Source organism: Prionailurus viverrinus, chromosome A3, assembly GCF_022837055.1.
Source record: "Prionailurus viverrinus isolate Anna chromosome A3, UM_Priviv_1.0, whole genome shotgun sequence".
In the NCBI taxonomy this organism is placed as follows: Eukaryota; Metazoa; Chordata; class Mammalia; order Carnivora; family Felidae; genus Prionailurus; species Prionailurus viverrinus.
Window position 1 is genome coordinate 776,489 of NC_062563.1, and position 16,350 is coordinate 792,838.

The following is a 16,350-nucleotide window of genomic DNA, read 5'->3' on the forward strand; positions in this document are numbered from 1 at the left end:
GAGGCAGGAAGCCAGAACCTCTCGGCCTGGAGTCAGGGAGGGCTTCACAGAGGAGGGGGCGTTGACGACCCGAGGGCACGGGCAGCGGCGCCCAGAGGCAGCGTTCGCGAGCCGGGTGGCTGGTGGAGGGTCGGCCTCGTCCCAGGGAGAGTCGCGGTTTCGAGTTAGGGCGATCATGTTCGAGGCAGCGAACCCAGCGAGCCCGAGCTGAGAAAAAGCGCCTGGCCCTGTGTGCGGCCGTTCAAAGACTCGGGAACCCCAGGCCGGCGCGGTGTGGTCGTCTCAGAGCGGGGACCGGAGTGGGGCCGGCCTCTGTGTAGCTGCCTTCCTTGGTGAGGGCTGGAGGCACCCCCCCCACCCCAGCCTGCCTCATTCTCGGTGGGACGGTGTGACCCTGCACAAATCCTGATCTCTGATCCCTGCCCCGTCCGCTCTACCCTGTGCCCTGCCTCACCACACGCCATTTGCTAGGAGCACCCTGGCTCTGCCCGGAACACCCTCCAGCCCCCCACCCCCAGAAGCTTTGGGATGACCAGACCCTGAGGAACGTCCAGGAGTGTCCGCCCCATAGCCACATGATGTCACAGAGTGTGTGACAGTCTGACTTGAGCCCCTGGATGATGTGGGCCAGCACACCCATGCCGCAGCAGCACGCAGTGGGTCAGTAACTGCGGACGCCTGGGAGGACCCACCCCACCTCTCAGAGAGCACAGCCTATGGCTGGGGGGCAGGTCCTGGGGCCTTTCCGACCCAGTTGGGGGCCTGCTCCGTCCAAACCTGCCTCTGTCCAAACCACTTCTCTGCCAGTGGAGGAGAGAGTCCCTCCTCCTGGTCACCTTGCCCTATGTTCTCAGAGGGCCCACTGTCCTAGTGACCACCACGGTACGCGGGCGGGCAGCTCATGAGATGTCAGCATCCCGACAGTCCCCCTCGGCCGTGACTCGTGGCGCTGGCCACCCTGGCCCCAGACCCAGCCAAGCTGCGGCAGGAGCCAGACGCATTCGCCCGCCCCAAGCAGTGACCGGGAGGGAGCGAGCTGCTGGCCACACTGGTGGTCAGATGACCACACCGGAGGGCGAGGACAGACCATCAAGGCAACGATCTCACGGTTCATGATTGCCAGCCCCACACTGGGCTCCATGCTGACAGTGTGGAGCCTACTTGGGATTCTCCTTCCCTCTCTCTCTGCCTCCCCGCTCTCAAAATAAATAAAACTTAACATATATTTTACAATAAAATAAAATAAAATAAAATGTCCTCTTGGCCTTGGTGCCAACTCCAGTGAAGCTGGGAGCAGTAGTATGGGGCATGGCTGCCCCCATCGAGATTACTGTACCCCCTGGAGACGGGCCAAGGACACAGGAAAGGACGGGCAGAGCCGGGCTGTTGTGACGGAGCGGGAAGGAGAGATGTGGGAGCCGCTGGGCCCACGCGGCAAAGCCCCGGAGAAGCTCTCCTTCACTGGCGGTGGTAGCCAGTTGCCGGGGCGATGCTCCTTTCTCCAGGGGTCAGCTCTCCTGGAAGGTCCAGCCCGGGTCCGACCCGGGAAAGGGGGCTGGAGCCTGGGGGGCCTGGGGCTGGAGGGGAGGCTGGCCGGAGTCCGAAGAAGCACTCACACAGCTGCCGCTGCCTCTAAAACGTAAGCAGGTTTGCTTCTTTAATGGTGTGTGTGTGTGTGTGTGTGTGTGTGTGTGTTTATACTCCTCTTCACTAGTGGATAAATATTAGAAAATCATCTCTCGGAAAGCATGGTCAGGGGCGGGCCTGGCTTGCCCGGCCGACTGGGAGTGGGCCCTTTGGGGGGCCCCGGCCTGGTCTGCAGCGTGAGGCTGTCCCGCCAGGGCTCGTACACCAGCGTGTAGCTGTCGGCTCTCTTGACGGTGAACTTGTAGGAGCGGTTGGGCATCAGGTTGTGGATGTCGAAGGTGCAGGCGGCCACGGGGATGATGCCACACTGCGTGCACTCCTGCTGTGTCCGCGGGTCCAGCAGCTTGAAGCGGAGCTCAAACTGCTCCGGCGCCACCGGCTGGATGGTGGCAAACCACCGCAGGCTGACCCAGTCCTGGTGGGCCACCGACTCCTTTCGGTCGAACATGACGGGCATCTTGGTGCTTAGCATGAGCCGGATGTGCGGGATCTTGGTGGCACCGACGTCGGACACCAGGCGGTGCTTCATGTGCAGGCGCCCAGGTACCGTCATGGCCAGGAAGCTGTCCATGACAGCCGCCAGGTCCGCCAGCCTGCGCTCCACCAGCCCCCAGCCCGCCAGGAAGGGCTGCGGGTCGGGTGACCCCAGCAGAGCGCCCAGCTCGGCGCGGCCACGGTCCAGCTGCTCCAGCAGGTCCGTGAGCAGGAGGAGCTGGATCTTGGTCTGGGCCGCGCCCACCTTCTTCATGCGCTGGAACTTCCAGGGGTCGATGAGCTGGAACATGGCGGTGGGCAGCACCAGCGGGTTCTGGTCGCCCAGGGCCAGGTGCTTGGGGAGGATCTCGATGTAGAAGGAGCATTTCTTGAGCAGCTCCGTGCGGGCGTGGTGGCGCCGGAGCAGGTGCGGGCTCAGGTCGGAGGTCAGGAAGCCGCGCAGGGCGGTGCGGCGCTCCACGTAGGTCCTCCAGGCCTCCGGTTCCAGCAGCTGCGGATCGTCAGCCTCCTCCGCCTCCTCCTGGTCCAGGAAGGACGGGGGACTGTCCAGCTTCATCTTGTTCAGGCCCAGGCCCGTCACCTGGAAGCTCATTGTCTGGGAGCAGGGGCGGAGGGCGGGGTGTGAGCTGAACGTCAGTTGGCCTCCGCCACCCGCCCAGGGGCTCCCTCAGGGCAGGATTTGTGTGTGGGGGTGACTTCGGACCCACTGCCCTCCCTACGGGTCCCTCTGTCCTCCCCTGGGCCGGGGTGGGGGGGGGGGCGGAGCTTGCGGGGAGAGCATGGCCCTCTGCAAAGAGCCTGATGGAGGGCCGGGCCGGCAGGCTGCAGACGTGCATAAAGTTGGGCACCGAGGGGCCAGCACTCCACTGACGGTCAATCGTGATGGCACAGGGAGGAGCTGACACAATGAGCTCTGGGGCAGAAACCCCAGCCCACTGACCAGCTGCGTGGCCTGGCCAAGGTCTCAGTTCCTCGTCTGAGTGGGGCGAAGGTGCGCCCTCGAGACAGTCGAGAGGATTCAGTGTGATCCTGTGTGTGCTGCACCAGACTCCCCCTTGGGGACACCGCTGCCCTGTAGACCTTCCATGCCTGGCTGCAGGTGCAGAGCAAAGTGCCAGGGCTCACCCAGAGACAAGGCCAGTTGGTGGCTGGAGCCAGCGAGGGTGGCAGGGTGGCCCCAGCCTCAGCTCGGAGGGATAATCGCGCCGGCTCCTAGTTACCGGGTCCACGCTCCCTACCTTTAACGAGCTCACTGCACACAAAACCCCTCAGAGTGGTAAGGTCCCCTGACCTCATCTCACAGATGGGGCGCCTGAGGCTGAAATGCTTTGGAGTTTGCTCTCAGTTCAGAGTTTGGCCCCAGCCGTCAACTCCAGAGCCTGATCCTCCTTCTGTGCTACTCCTGCCTGGGTTCCCAGCTCTGGGGGGCTGTGGAGGGGCCGGTGCAGCTGTCCTTCCAGGACCGGGACACAAGGATTGGCCCTGCAAGCTGGGGCTCTTTGGAGAAGGTGCCAGCAATCTGGCTGGCGTCCCGGGTCCCGGCCACCCCCAGGGCAGTGAGATGGCCGCTGGGTCAGCACCACGTGGGAGACCTCAGGTTGTCCCAAGGGTTGGATGAACTATGAAGACAGTTCACAGGTTGAGTGACCCGCCCAAGGCCACACCCGCTAAGTGACAGTGAGGTCGGGACCCAAGTCTGCCTCCCTCCCCAGAGGCCACCTTCCGGGGGAGCAGAAACGAGAGCAGGCCCTGGGCACCACCGTAAAGGTACTGGGATGCAGTGAAGCGTGCCTCTAGCAATCCCAGCCCGAGTCCTGTTGGCCCCTGGGTCTGACCACCGGTTCAGGGATGCCTCCCAGGCTGTCAGTCGGAAGAGCGCGCGGGGCTGCTTGTGAGTTCTGGGGAAGGGGCCGCTCCGCGCCCGGGGCCGGGCGCCCAGACCTACACCCTCCCGGGCCTTCCAGAAGCCCCAGACACCTCCCCCGTCGCCTCCCCCAGCAACCTGCCCGCCTCCCCGGCCCGCGCCCAGCCTCCTGGCGCGCCCACTTGCCCTGCCTCCCGGAGCGGAGAGAACCACGCGGCTGACTGTGCGCCCAGCGCGCACCTCCGAGGCCGGCGGGTTGCCATGGCGACCGCGGGCCTTTGTGACGCCCCGCCCGTCTCCAGGGTGGAGCGGGAGCCCAGGGCCCAGGGGTGCGGTGAGACGTCGCCGGGGGGGCGGGGGCGGGGGCGGGGCGCTCTCTGGTCTCAACACCCAGACAGGAGCCACTGGTGTCAGCCTCCGGTCCCGCCCCCCACCCTGGTCTCAGGTGCCCTCAGATAGTTCTGGGGGCTTCGTTCCCTCCCCGAGGAACCTGGGGCAACGCGCCCTGCGCCCTGACTTGGGAACCACCTCGAGTGGCTATTCCAAAAGCCAAGCCTAAAGTGGGGTTCCCCGGAGAGGAGTAACTGAGGCTGGCCGTCCCTCTGCGAGTGCCCCTGTCCCAGAGTCCTGTGGACACAGTGCTCACGTGGGGCTGCCAGAGCCGGGGGGAGGGGGGTAGTGCTAGTGGGGAAGAGGGCTCCTGCTCGTGTCCCAGCCTGAGACCTGCTCCAGGAAGCCCTGGGAGGACCTGGGGGGAGCAGCAGTAACCTCGGAGTGAACACCTGTCACCGCAAGGAACAGCGCAGGGATCAGAGCAGCCTTTCCTGCGACAGCAGGCTTCCTCTCCCACCTCTGACAGTGCGGGGGTGCTGGCGCTGCTCATCTACCTGGGTCTGGACGAACGGGGTCTCCACAGTTCCAGGGAGCCTGTCAGAGGGGTTCTCAGCCCCCTCCGTGACCCCATCTGTAGCCCCCAGCTGGACTCAGGACCTCCGGGCTCTCTCAGCAAGCCTGGGGTTTCCCTCAGGCAGTAGTCAGTCTCAGATACCCAAGACACTAGTTGTGCCCCTTTGGGAGAGGCGGGAGGGAGGGAGGGGGGAGGCGGGGGAGGGAGGGATGCTCCCCGGGTCTCTGGACAGAGGTGGGTCCAGAGCCTCCCTCCACTGCACCCCTCCCCTACGGCTGGCCCCACTCTTGCGAGGAGGCTCCCCTGGCTGGGCGTCCATCAGTTTACCCTCAGGCCCAGGCCTGGGTATGGCGCCTCCAGGAGGTCAGACCTGGAGGGGGGCCAGTGGGTGCGTTTCTGCCCTCCTCTCTCTGTTCTGGGCTTTCAGTAAATGCTAGCTGTTGGTGTTGTTATTCAGGGGTGTGAGGATTATTTGGATTATTTGGAAAGGGGGTGCTGTCTGAAGGCTGAGGGGGAGGCTGGCACCGGAAGGGGGGCGGGGGAGGGAGATGCCCGGCCCCCGCAGAGGGGACAGAGACGCCCCTGCCCCCGCCCTGTTCTGGGCATGTCTGGGACTTCTGCCATCTCCTTGGTCCCACCCCCTTTTTTCTGTTTAACTTTAAAAAATTAGCCTCTTCTTTTTCTTTTCAAATTTCGATTTAAGTGCTAGTGAAAAATTAAACTCAGTTTTGAGAGAGTTGCAGATTCCCATGCAGTATAACACAGTCCACATACTCTTGTCCCGTTCAGAACATCTTGTCACAAAGGGCCGCCCGGGACAGTGACGGTGACCCGGCGAGAGCAGGACTGGGCCATCCCGCAGGGACCCTCACGTGGCCTTCTGCCACCACCCCCAGCCCTCCTTTCCGCGGCAACCACTAACGCCGTCTCCATTTCTGCAGCCGTGTCCTTTCCAGAACGCTGTGTAGGAGAGCCGGATGCTTTTGGGGACTGGCTCCTTCGCTGGGCATATTTCCCCTCATCGCCGGGCGACCGTGCCTGGCATGGACGGGCCAGTCTGCCCAGCGCTGTGTGCCGCCACTTGGTCCTAGGAGCCGCGAGGGTGGGGAGCCCGGTGGTGGTGAGATCACGGGGGGAGGGTTCACCTCCACCGCAGGCCCCCATTATGTGTCCTCCGGAAGATGAACCGAACCCACGGTGTGGTACTCTGGGCTGCCAGCCTCGGCCTGGATACCCAGGGGGCCCCCTCCTCATCCCGGCAGATCTGGTCTGAACCCTCACTCGGCCCCTGCAAGCCCAATGCTCTTAGAGACGGGGACGCGGAGGCAGAGAGGTCTAGCACCTTACCCGAGACCATACGGCTAGTGAGCCTGACAGCAGGGCTAGAGCGCCATCATCTGACCCCGTCCAGGGTTGGGGGTCCTCTCCCCCCTTCACACACCTCTACACCCCCCGCCCCATCCAGCACTGTCTCTGTGGTCAGGGCCGATGGAGGGCGTGAGTGGCGGAGTCAGGGCAGGGACCGTCCTGGGGGCCTGGACGCTGCTGTGTCAGGTGGGTGAGGTGAGAGAAGGAATGGCAGGTCCCAGAACCTGGAGGCCGGAGGGCGGGCAGGGAGCCCTGAGAGCCACCAACGACAACACGGACACAGGTGGCTCTCGCTGCCGGCTGCCTGATGCCGGGTGTGTGTGGTGCCGGGGCGGCGGGCCGTGTGGGGGTTTGTGGGGTGAGGGGACGGGAGAGGGCCCGGGCAGGGGTTGCCAGGCGCGGGGTGCTCCCTGCAGAGCCCGCTGTGCGGGGCAGACGAGGAGGAGGACCCGTCCTGGTCACCGGGAGGTGGGGCAGTCATTCTTTGTGAGCCGGGTCCCCACCACCCAGCACAGGTTCCTGCTAGAAAATGTCCCTGCTCTGACCTTGACGAGGTGAACTGAACCTTGCTTCCTCACCTGTAGGATGTCCTGGAGGTCTTTGTAGCGGGGAGAGGGTGGGCAGCCCACTGGGCTCTTTCCTTTGGGCACCAGGCCTGGGGCCAGGCCAGAGGATGAGGAGGAACCCTCCCTGCCTGCTCTGGCCACCAAATGAACGTGCTGATCCGAAAGCCTGGGGCTCTGGGGCTCGGAGGGACTGGGAGTGTCCAGAAGGAATCTGTGTCCAGTGCTCTGAGCGCTTGACCCCAAGCACGGTCAGCACAAGCAGGACCCTTCCAGGACCCGAAGAGGCCTCCCTGCGCCGGGTGGGTCAAAGACAGGAAGCATGGCTTCCCAGGAGGAGAGCGGCGCAGGCATAAAGGACTTGAGGGGACCCGTGTGCGAAAGGCAGACTCGCCCAGGGACGGGAGGAGCAGGTCGTGGGTGTGGCGGCAGGGTCGCCAAGCGGCTGGTGGAGTGGAAGCTCCAGGCCCCTTCAGTGGGTGGGCTCCAGAGAGGAGTGTCTGCCGCGGGTCTGGCCCGGGTAGGTGGCTGTTCGGCCTCTCAGTGACCAGCGGTCACACCCGTCTGTTGGCTCTGCTCAACCACATGAACATCCAGCCGTGGATCCAGGGCAGGATTGGGAAGGGGGTTTGCGGCTGTCACAAGAGGGGTGTGGGCTCCGAGCGCTAAAGTGGATGAGCTGGGGGGAGGCCAGCGTGGGGTTGGGGGGTGGGGGGGAGCATGCGGTGGCCTGGGCCCGGACCCACCTGCCCCCACCGTTCCCCCACCCTGCCCCAGGCCGCTCAGGGTTTGGTCTCCCCACCCTGCCCAGAGACAGAGGCAGGGCTCGCCCGGCCTCTCCGCCAGTTCACATCCCTGAGGTGGGGGTCAGACATCAGAGCTTCCCCCTCCCGGTGGTGGCTGTTGGGGGGTCTCCCGACCCCCAGGGGCCCAGAAGATACATCGCCCCATCGTCCGTGCAGCACCCACTCTGGTGCTCACCGAGCTCTGGCGGTCACCAACTCCCACCTTATGAGGGAAAAACCAGAGCGCAGGGAGCCTGCCCGCCTTGCGCGAGGTCCCAGGCTGTCCCCAGCCGGACTCAGACTGGCTGCAGACGTTCCTGGCCAAGCATGTGAGCCTGTCCTGCGCAGGGTTTTGTGTTGAGAGATTTGGCCAACACGTAAAGAACCAGACAGTTTTCTAGCAAATCCGGGTCACGGCCAGGCGCTGCGCAGCGGTGCCTCCTTCTGAGGGCAAGGCTCGGGTCAAGGGCGGGCGTGTGGTTCACTTGAGCGTGACCTCTTGCGCGCGCCCCCACCTCCGTCGTCCCACCTGCACCCGCGGCCCCGCCCCGAGGCCCCGTCCCCTAGGCCCCGCCCCGTGGCCCGCCCCAGAGGCCCCGCCCCAGAGGGACCGCCTCCAGAGGCCCCGCCCCCAGAGGCCCCGCCCCCCGGCAGGTCCTGGGGCCGCGTTCGCCCGGGCCAGGGAGAGCGGCTGTGAGCCCCTGGGCACGAGCAGCTGGGGAGCAGCCGTGGCGTGGCCACCCTGCGCCCCTCCCTGGTCTCAACCCCAGCCCGGGAGGCGGGCGCCTTGTTGGAGGGCTCTGCAGTGACCTGTGACCCACGCTCCGCGCCACCCGCTGACCCCTGCGGCCGCGGCCCCTCCGCTGAGGGCCCCGGTTTCGACCCGGGACGCCCCGGAGCATGGAGCCCTTCCTCAGAAAGCGCCTGGCCTTCCTGGCCTTCTTCTGGGACAAGATCTGGCCGGTGGGCGCGCCGGACGACGGCGTCCTGGGGTTCCCCGACCCTGAGGCCGGCGCGGAGCCAGAGCCCCCCGCCGCAGAGCCCCGCAGCTCCCCGGCGGCCGCGCAGCTCTTCAGGGCGCTGTACGACTTCACCGCGCGGTGCGCCGACGAGCTGAGTGTCAGCCGCGGGGACAGGCTCTATGGCCTCAAGGAGGAGGGCGGCTACATCTTTGCCCGCAGACTCTCCGGTCCGCCCAGGGCCGGTCTGGTGCCCATCACCCACCTGGCCAAGGCCACCCCGGAGACGCTCTTGGACCAACCGTGAGTATCAGCCTGCTCTGCAGTGTCAGGAGTGAGGACACAAGTTAGTCCTAGGATCACATGTCCCGACCCACCCTTCCTCCCTCCTGTCCCTCACGCCCTCCCTCCCAGGCCTGGACCCACAAGGCCTTGCCATGCGGCGGTGAGTGAGCACACGGGGCGGCGCACACACACCGGTGACTGTCTCCTGGTCCTGCCAAAAGGGAGGACGGTAGTGGCTCCTGCAGGCGCGGTCGGGTCCGGTGCTGAATAAGCCACATGGCGCGTACACACGCCACCGGCCGGGCCCCCAGCACGGTGGTCGCTCTGCGGCCCGGTCCTGCCAGCCGGGCCCTCCTGCTCTCACACAGGGATTCAGCCTGGGGAGCCGAGCACTCTGGGGGTCTCCACAACATTAAGCCGCGTGGCCATTGCTTGGAGGGCAGGGGCCAGGGTCCTGAGTGTAGTTCCAGGTGAGACACGACACGGCCCGTCCTCCCTGCGCTCCTGATCAGGACGTAAGTGATCAGAGGGGCCCTCCAGATGCAGTGAGGGGGTGAGGGGGTGAGGGGGTGAGGGGGTGAGGGGGTGCCATGCTGAGTCGGAGGGCTGCATTCACCTGCTCCTCACCGGTCCACATTCACCCAGAACTCTCCTTGCTGCCCCGGGCCAGGTGCGGGGCAGACATGACCCCGGCCTTTGGAACTGCTCCCAAAGAAGCTTGTTTTGAGAGGGGGACACGGGTGGAGGGGCGGGGGCTCACCCGTCCCGCCCTCCCCCCCTCCAGCATGCCCGAGGCCCCCAGGGCCGGGGCATTCCACAGGCAGGGATTGGCCGGCACGGACACCTGGCGGGTCGCACGCCCGTCTGCAATCGTGGAGGAAGACAGACAGTGGAGGCTGCGCTGCAGGGCTTGGAGAGGGAGATGACCTCTCAGCCCAGGCTTAGGGTCTGAACGACAGGGTAGCCGTGGGTCCACCCGGCCCCGTCTTCGTAGACATCGTGCGCAGGCCTCAACCATTCAATCCAAACTCTGGTCGTGGCCCCACCTGTCTTTCCCCTTAATGCAGTGGGTCAGCCTGGATGTCATGGCCGTTGCAGTGCCTGACGTCCAGACAGATGTGGCACTGGCTAGGAGGACCTCCGGGGGCGGCAGAGACGCCATCCCCCAGCCCCGGCATGCATGGAGGTGATGTGCTGGGTGAGAACAGGCCAGAAGCTGGTCGGTGACCAGGCTCAGCAAAGCCAGGCCCAGCTGCCCAGACCTCTGCCCTGTCAGACCTGCCCAGGCTGACACTGGTTTCTTATCCTGTGCCCGGCTAGGCTAGGACTGAGCCCTAGACATGTCCTCTGCAGACCAGCACTGGGTCTCAACTTCACTCAAGCCATCTCCAGTCCCCTGGGGGTTTTGCATGTGGCCTGGAAAGCCTGAGTCCTAGGAAGGCGCCTCCTGAGGGGCCTCCCACCCAGTGACCAGCCTGCTGGGAGCGATGGGAGGGACCAAGCAGCCGTTCTGATGGGGAGGGGGCCCACAGTCACTCCAGGTGTGGAGAGCAGATCCCATGAGCCACTCTTAGAGGTGGCTGGCAGGGCTGGGAGCGTCAGAGGGGGCGGTGCCGGGAGGAAGCAGTAATGAGTGTTTGCCTGGGCCTGGGATGAAAGGGCCGACCACACTCACGGTGTCATTAGCCCCAGACACCTGGCTGTCTGTCCTCAGGGCCAGACTGGCTGGGCAGGGGAGGAGCCTCGTTCTCAGGGTTGAGGGTTGACCTGAGAACGAGGCTCCTCCAATCTTAGCTCAGCCACTGCCCCACCCCGGGGAGAGAGTCCCGAGAAGGTGCCTGAAGCTCGGCGTGTGCAGGGTCTTGGCCTGCCATCGGCCCTTGCTGTGGGGCTGGGGACCCTTCTGCCCCTCCTCTCCCCCCCCACCCCCCACCCCGCTGTCCTGGGAGGGGCCTCTGTAGCCCTTCGGATGCCCTCCTGGCTGGTGGGCCACGGAAGGCGGGGTCTGGCTGCGTAGTTCCTAGCTACCCCCCCTCCCATAGCTCCCCAGGTGCCCAGAGGCCTCTGTGCCAGTGCCAGCCTCCCTCTGTCTCCCTCCTGCCAGGCACTGACCTCACCCCAGCCTCCGGCAGCATCCGCCTGCCTGGGATGGCACAGGTTTGACCACCCAGTCCCCTCTTTTCAGGGCACCCCCACTTTGTGTCGACTCACTTCGAGTCATGCCTGGGGTCCCCTGGGATAACTGCCAGTCCCACACGCCCAGGTGGGGGTCAGAGCCCACCCTCCAGCCCCCAGAACCCTGAGTTTCCCCCCGTCAGAGGGGATGAGAGCCATGCTCACAGGGCTAGTCGCCTAGTGGCTGTGCCTCCCCCTTACAGGAGGCAGGCCTCCTGCCACGGGGTCCCCAGAATCTCCGGGAAGCAGGAGCCTCCAGGGTGGGAACCTGACTCAGGCGTAGGGCTCCCCGACAAGCCTTGGGAGGCAGACACAGGCAATGGGGTGGGGCCTGGTGCCTTTCCATTTTCCTTCCAAGGATGTGGAGCAGGGAGCTGTACCTGGTGTGGCCCAGGTGGGTTATGGCCCAAACGGGTGTCAGATGGGGGAGCCCCGGGCAAGCCCTCACCCCCTGCCCCGCTCCACACTCGGGTGTGTAGGCTCCTGGTATCTGGGCACCCGGTGCTCGGAGCATCTCAGCGCGTGGAGGGCCGGGGGCTGGAGCCCCTCAGAGGCAGAGGTGTTTTGAGCCCCTCCCGCCTCTGCAGGCCTGCCCAGCCTGGCTCAGCGGCCTCCTCCAGGGCCTTCCCGGCCAAGCTACCGTCAGCTGCGCTGTCCTCCCCTTGGGCGGGTGGGCTCTGCCTGGCCCGGCTGCTGGTGGTCCTCCATACACCCCTGCGGCCCGGCTGGGACCGCTCCCCGGGGGCCCTGGTTCCTGGTGCCCCCCCCCCCCCCCCCCCCGGGCAGGTTGGGCCGGGGCCGGGGCCGGTGGTCATTTTACGAGCAAGGCTAGTGGAGAACCTGCGGCCGAGGAGTGTGGACAGTGTCTCCCGACTCAGGTCCCTGCTGGTGGCCGGCCCAAGTGGTCCCCCTGTCCCCTCCCCGACAGCTCCAGAGGCTGGGCACCAAGGGCCGGGGCAGATGCAGACCTTGGGCCGGGACCCTGCACTGGGCCCTGGGTGCACCTTGTGCCTGGGAAGACGGTGGGAGCCGGGCATCGGGGCCTCTGACCGGTGTGGGGGCAGGGGTTGCTCAGGTCTGGGCCTGCTGGTGACCACCCACCTGCCCTTCGCAGCTGGTACTTCAGCGGCATCAGCCGTGCCCAGGCCCAGCAGATGCTCCTGTCTCCGGCCAACGGGCCTGGGGCCTTCCTCATCCGACCCAGCGAGAGCAGCCGCGGCCACTACTCACTGTCAGGTAACGTGGCGGCCGCTTGCGCCTGTCCCCGGGCTGAGCCTGCGCCAGAACGCCCCTGACCTTGGGGCAGGTGCTCCCCAGGCCTCGCTGGCCGCACGTCGAGCTCGAAGGCACCTGCAGCTGGTCACCTCTCAGCTCACCAACCTGCTGGTTACCTTCCCTCCTGTGCCTCTGAGCTGCCCGGCCTGCACAGCCGCCCGGCCATCACTCACCCTCCCTCCCTTCTTCCGCTCATTCTCAGACTCTCCACGTGCCCTGGGCTCTGTGCCCTGTGGCCAGGAGCCCCCAGTGCCCCTCTTACTGCGCCTCTGGCTTGCGGCTGTCCACGCTCCCTCCTTTTCCGTGAGGCCCCTGAGGCGGGATCCGAGCCCGGCCCGTGGAAGGTTGTGGTGGCCATCTGGTTGGGCTGGCGGGAGGGTCTGGGGCAGGCAGCAGCCGGAGGAGGCCTTCATCTCTGTGCGCTCACAGTCCGGGCCCAGGCCAGCGTTCGCCACTACCGCATCTGCACGGCGGCTAACGGCCTCTACCTGCAGAAGGGCCGGCTCTTCCCCAGCCTGGAGGAGCTGCTCGCCTACTACAAGGCCAACTGGAAGCTGATCCACAACCCGCTGCTGCAGCCCTGTGTGCCCCAGGTGGGTGGGCCAGTCCCGCCCCCGCCCCCTGCCCAGCACACGTGGGGAGGGGCAGAGGGGGGTGCGAGCCAGGCAGCAGGCCCAGGCCGGTCTCCGAGCGCGGCTGCAGGGGTCTGACACGGCCCGGAGCACTGGGGGCCCTGCCTGGGGTCGGGTTTGCTCTCACAGGTACTGCGTCTCTATCTCCAAGGACTTCTGGTGCCCGCCCCCCGCCATACCCAGTTCTGTGGGGGGCAGGTGAGGGCCGGGACAAGTGTGGGGAGGCGTCTGGGGAAGGTGCCCACAGCAGCTGTGCGCCCCAGGAGGAAGCTGTAGGAGGAGACGCCGGGACCGGCTGCACACCCGTGCCAGAGCTGGAGCCCCCGGGCCACCACGCACCGGCCGTCCTGCCAGGGGCCAGGCAGCCATCCAGTTGCTCTGGTTTCTAATGACAGTCTGGCCAGGCACAGTAATGAGTGTGCGTGGGTGGGTGTCCACCTCCGGCAAAGGGGCCACTTAGAGCCCGGAGCCACCGGGGCTAGACTCCTGGAGCTCATCGCCTGGCTCCCCAGGCCTCCACCAGGCCGGCGCAGGGCGAGCGCTGCGGCACAGGTGCTGGAGGCCGGCGCTCCAGGGGGAACTGTCCCCTCTGTCCAGGGCGCAGCAGGCGGAGGCCCCGAGTGCCCCCCACCCCCTCAGCAGCCTCTCCTGCAGGACGGGTGGGAGCGGCCTCGCTCCGAGTTTGCCTTGCGGAGGAAGCTGGGTGAAGGCTACTTCGGGGAGGTGTGGGAAGGTCTGTGGCTCGACTCCACACCGGTGGCAGTCAAGGTCATCAAGTCAGGTGGGTGAGGCCTGCCCGCCCCTGTCCGCCCCGCCCTCTGGCCCCTCTCGCCCCGGGGCAGCGGCAGGGTGGCACGGGCGGGGCCTGGAGCGGTGCCTCTCCTGCAGCCTACGTGAAGCTGGCAGACCTCACCAAGGAGATCCAGACTCTCAAGAGCCTGAGGCACGAGCGTCTCATCCGGCTGCATGCCGTGTGCTCGGCCGGCGAGCCCGTGTACATCGTCACCGAGCTCATGCGCAAGGGCAATCTGCAGGCCTTCCTGGGCAGTGAGTTCCGCCCCCAACCAGGGGCCGCGGGTGACCCAGGTCTCCCTGCGCAGCCACGACCCGTCGGCCCCCTTCTCGGCTTGGGCCTTTCGCGGCGTGCCAGGCTCGACTGTCAGGGCTCTGGCCCACAGCGGGTTCGGGGCCCGGGCCCGTGCTGTGCCTCGTGGGGGCACTCGGAGCGTCGAGGTTCCAGGCTGAGCGGGTGCACGAGGGGTGGGGCCCGCCCGTGTCACCAGCCCTGCGCGCCTTCCCTGCCTTGGCCCCCCTCTGTGTCTGGTCTCTCCCGGGGGCCCGGGTGGGTTGCCTCACTGAGCGGTCCCTGCACAGCACAGTGACCCTGCAGCCTTGGTGGGAAGCCCTGCCCTCACCCCCTCTTCAGGGTGAGGAGGCTGAGGCACAGGCGGAGGTGACCGGTGCAGACGCCCGGCCCCCTGATGGCCCACCCCGCCCCGTCCCACAGGCCCCGAGGGACGGGCCCTGGGCCTGTCCCTCCTGCTGGGTTTTGCCTGCCACGTGGCCGAGGGCATGAGCTACCTGGAGGAGAGGCGCATCGTGCACCGCGACCTGGCCGCCAGGAACGTGCTTGTGGGTGATGACCTGGGGTGCAAGGTGGCCGACTTTGGCCTGGCCCGGCTGCTCAAGGTCAGTTCAGCTTGAGGCCACCGACCCCGCCGTGGCTGGGAGGCGAGGGCGCCGCTCCGCCCCGCCCACCACCAGTGTCCCCTCACCCAGGAGGACATCTACTCCCCAAGCAGCGGCTCCAAGATCCCCGTCAAATGGACGGCGCCCGAGGCAGCCAACTACCGCGTCTACTCCCAGAAGTCGGACGTCTGGTCCTTCGGAGTCCTGCTCTATGAGGTCTTTACCTACGGCCAGTGTCCCTATGAAGGTGGGCCGCAGGGGAGGCCTGATGCCGGCCGGGCAGGGTCTGGCCAAGAGCTGGGGGGAGGCGCCCACGCTGAGCCCTCAGCGGAAGAGAGCCCCCCCCCCCCAGCCCTCTCGTTGCCCCTCGCCAGGACTGAGCAACCACGAGACCCTGCAGCAGGTCACCTGGGGGTACCGGCTGCCGCGCCCGGCGTCCTGCCCGGCCGAGGTCTATGCGCTCATGCTGGAGTGCTGGCGGAGCAGCCCCGAGGAGAGGCCGGCCTTCGCTGCGCTGCAGGAGACGCTGGACGCAGCCCGCAGGCGCCTCCACCCCGCCCTCACGTGACCTGGGGCGCTGGACGCAGGGGCTGGGGCCACTCCTCCCCGCCCGCGTGTCCCTGCAGGACAGCACTGGCCGCCAACACACACGGGTGCCGGCAGCCTGGAGCCAACTCTGACCGAGGGCTGAGAGCCCTGACACACACACTGACCCACACTGTGCGTGTGGATAGCTGACACACGCAGACACCCGCTGACACAGGAGGGTATGATGGCCTTTGCCCTGCGTGACCCAGTGTCCCTGCCGAGGGAAGAACTCGGCATAGAAGTCCAGGTGGGGGGATGCGCTGGGCCTGCCGCCCTGGACGCCCTCCACCCCCTCCCAGGTTGAGAGCCAGAGGCCGGACTTCCCAGTGTTCTGCAGGCCCCCCCTGTGGCCGATGTCGGGCTGGCGGGCAGACCCCAGGCGCTGGGCACACACGGCCCAGGAACAGACCCGGGCACACGGGAAGGCAGCGGGCACGCGATGAATGCACACCGAGCTGACTCAGACACACGCACAGACACGCGTCACCCACAGGCCGCAGCCCCAGCCCCGGAACAGACCCGGAGCTGTCATGGCCCACCAGCTGGTTCATCGTGGCAGACAGACAGCTGGCCCCATGCGGCCCAGGCCCCCGGCCCAGGATCCTAGCGCCCAGACCGGGGACCCAGAGGAAGCATGACTTCTGGGCCACTGGCAGGACTCTGTGCCGGCCGCGGGGGCTGTGTGATAGCCCCTTCCATTTCCCTGAGGCTGGAATTGAAGGGGCGGAGGGAGGGACTGGGTCAGGCCTTGGGAAGGTCCGGCTGGCTGGCTCTTTCTGGGGACGGGGCAAAGGTCAGGGAGGCAGAGTCTGGGCCTCAGCGGCTCAGGGTCCCGGGTGCTGCCCTGCCCGTGCAGGGTCAGGCAGGGGTGGGGTTGGATGCCACGGTGTTCAGGCAACTGGGTCACAACCCGGTCTCTGGGGAAAAGGAAACGGGCGGTTTCCAGCGTGTGACTGCTCCCCCAGCGGCTGATTTCAAGCCACTGTTGATGTCACTGAATGAGGAGCTGGGTGCTGGGAGGGGAGGGGGGACGAACAGCATTGCTTCTCAATCATCCTGCCCAGCTCTGGTCACTAAGAGACGGACAGACGGAGGGCGGGGGGCCGGGCAGGGGAGAT

At 66.6% G+C, this 16,350-nt stretch overlaps 2 protein-coding genes across 6 annotated transcripts; one reads left to right on the forward strand and one right to left on the reverse strand.

Annotated features, from left to right (window-relative positions):
- Nucleotides 1-1,633: 1,633 nt before the first annotated feature.
- On the reverse strand, nucleotides 1,634-4,269 carry FNDC11 (fibronectin type III domain containing 11). Of its 5 annotated transcripts, none has more exons than XM_047853328.1 (2): nucleotides 4,193-4,269; nucleotides 1,634-2,737 (listed from the first exon to the last, which is right to left on the reverse strand). In XM_047853328.1, exon 2 carries the CDS (start codon nucleotides 2,732-2,734, stop codon nucleotides 1,733-1,735), a length of 1,002 nt encoding a protein of 333 aa, XP_047709284.1. In that variant the 5' UTR covers nucleotides 2,735-2,737; nucleotides 4,193-4,269; the 3' UTR covers nucleotides 1,634-1,732. The 5 variants fall into 5 exon arrangements, with proteins under 5 accessions (XP_047709284.1, XP_047709282.1, XP_047709287.1 ...); XM_047853326.1 differs by having other exon boundaries at nucleotides 4,189-4,254; XM_047853331.1 differs by having other exon boundaries at nucleotides 4,145-4,205.
- A 4,014-nt stretch (nucleotides 4,270-8,283) lies between these two features.
- Nucleotides 8,284-15,344, forward strand: SRMS (src-related kinase lacking C-terminal regulatory tyrosine and N-terminal myristylation sites). Its single transcript, XM_047852984.1, has 8 exons — nucleotides 8,284-8,891; nucleotides 12,163-12,284; nucleotides 12,753-12,916; nucleotides 13,553-13,736; nucleotides 13,844-14,002; nucleotides 14,463-14,644; nucleotides 14,735-14,891; nucleotides 15,019-15,344. Exons 1-8 carry the CDS (start codon nucleotides 8,530-8,532, stop codon nucleotides 15,210-15,212), a joined length of 1,524 nt encoding a protein of 507 aa, XP_047708940.1. The 5' UTR covers nucleotides 8,284-8,529; the 3' UTR covers nucleotides 15,213-15,344.
- Nucleotides 15,345-16,350: the final 1,006 nt, after the last annotated feature.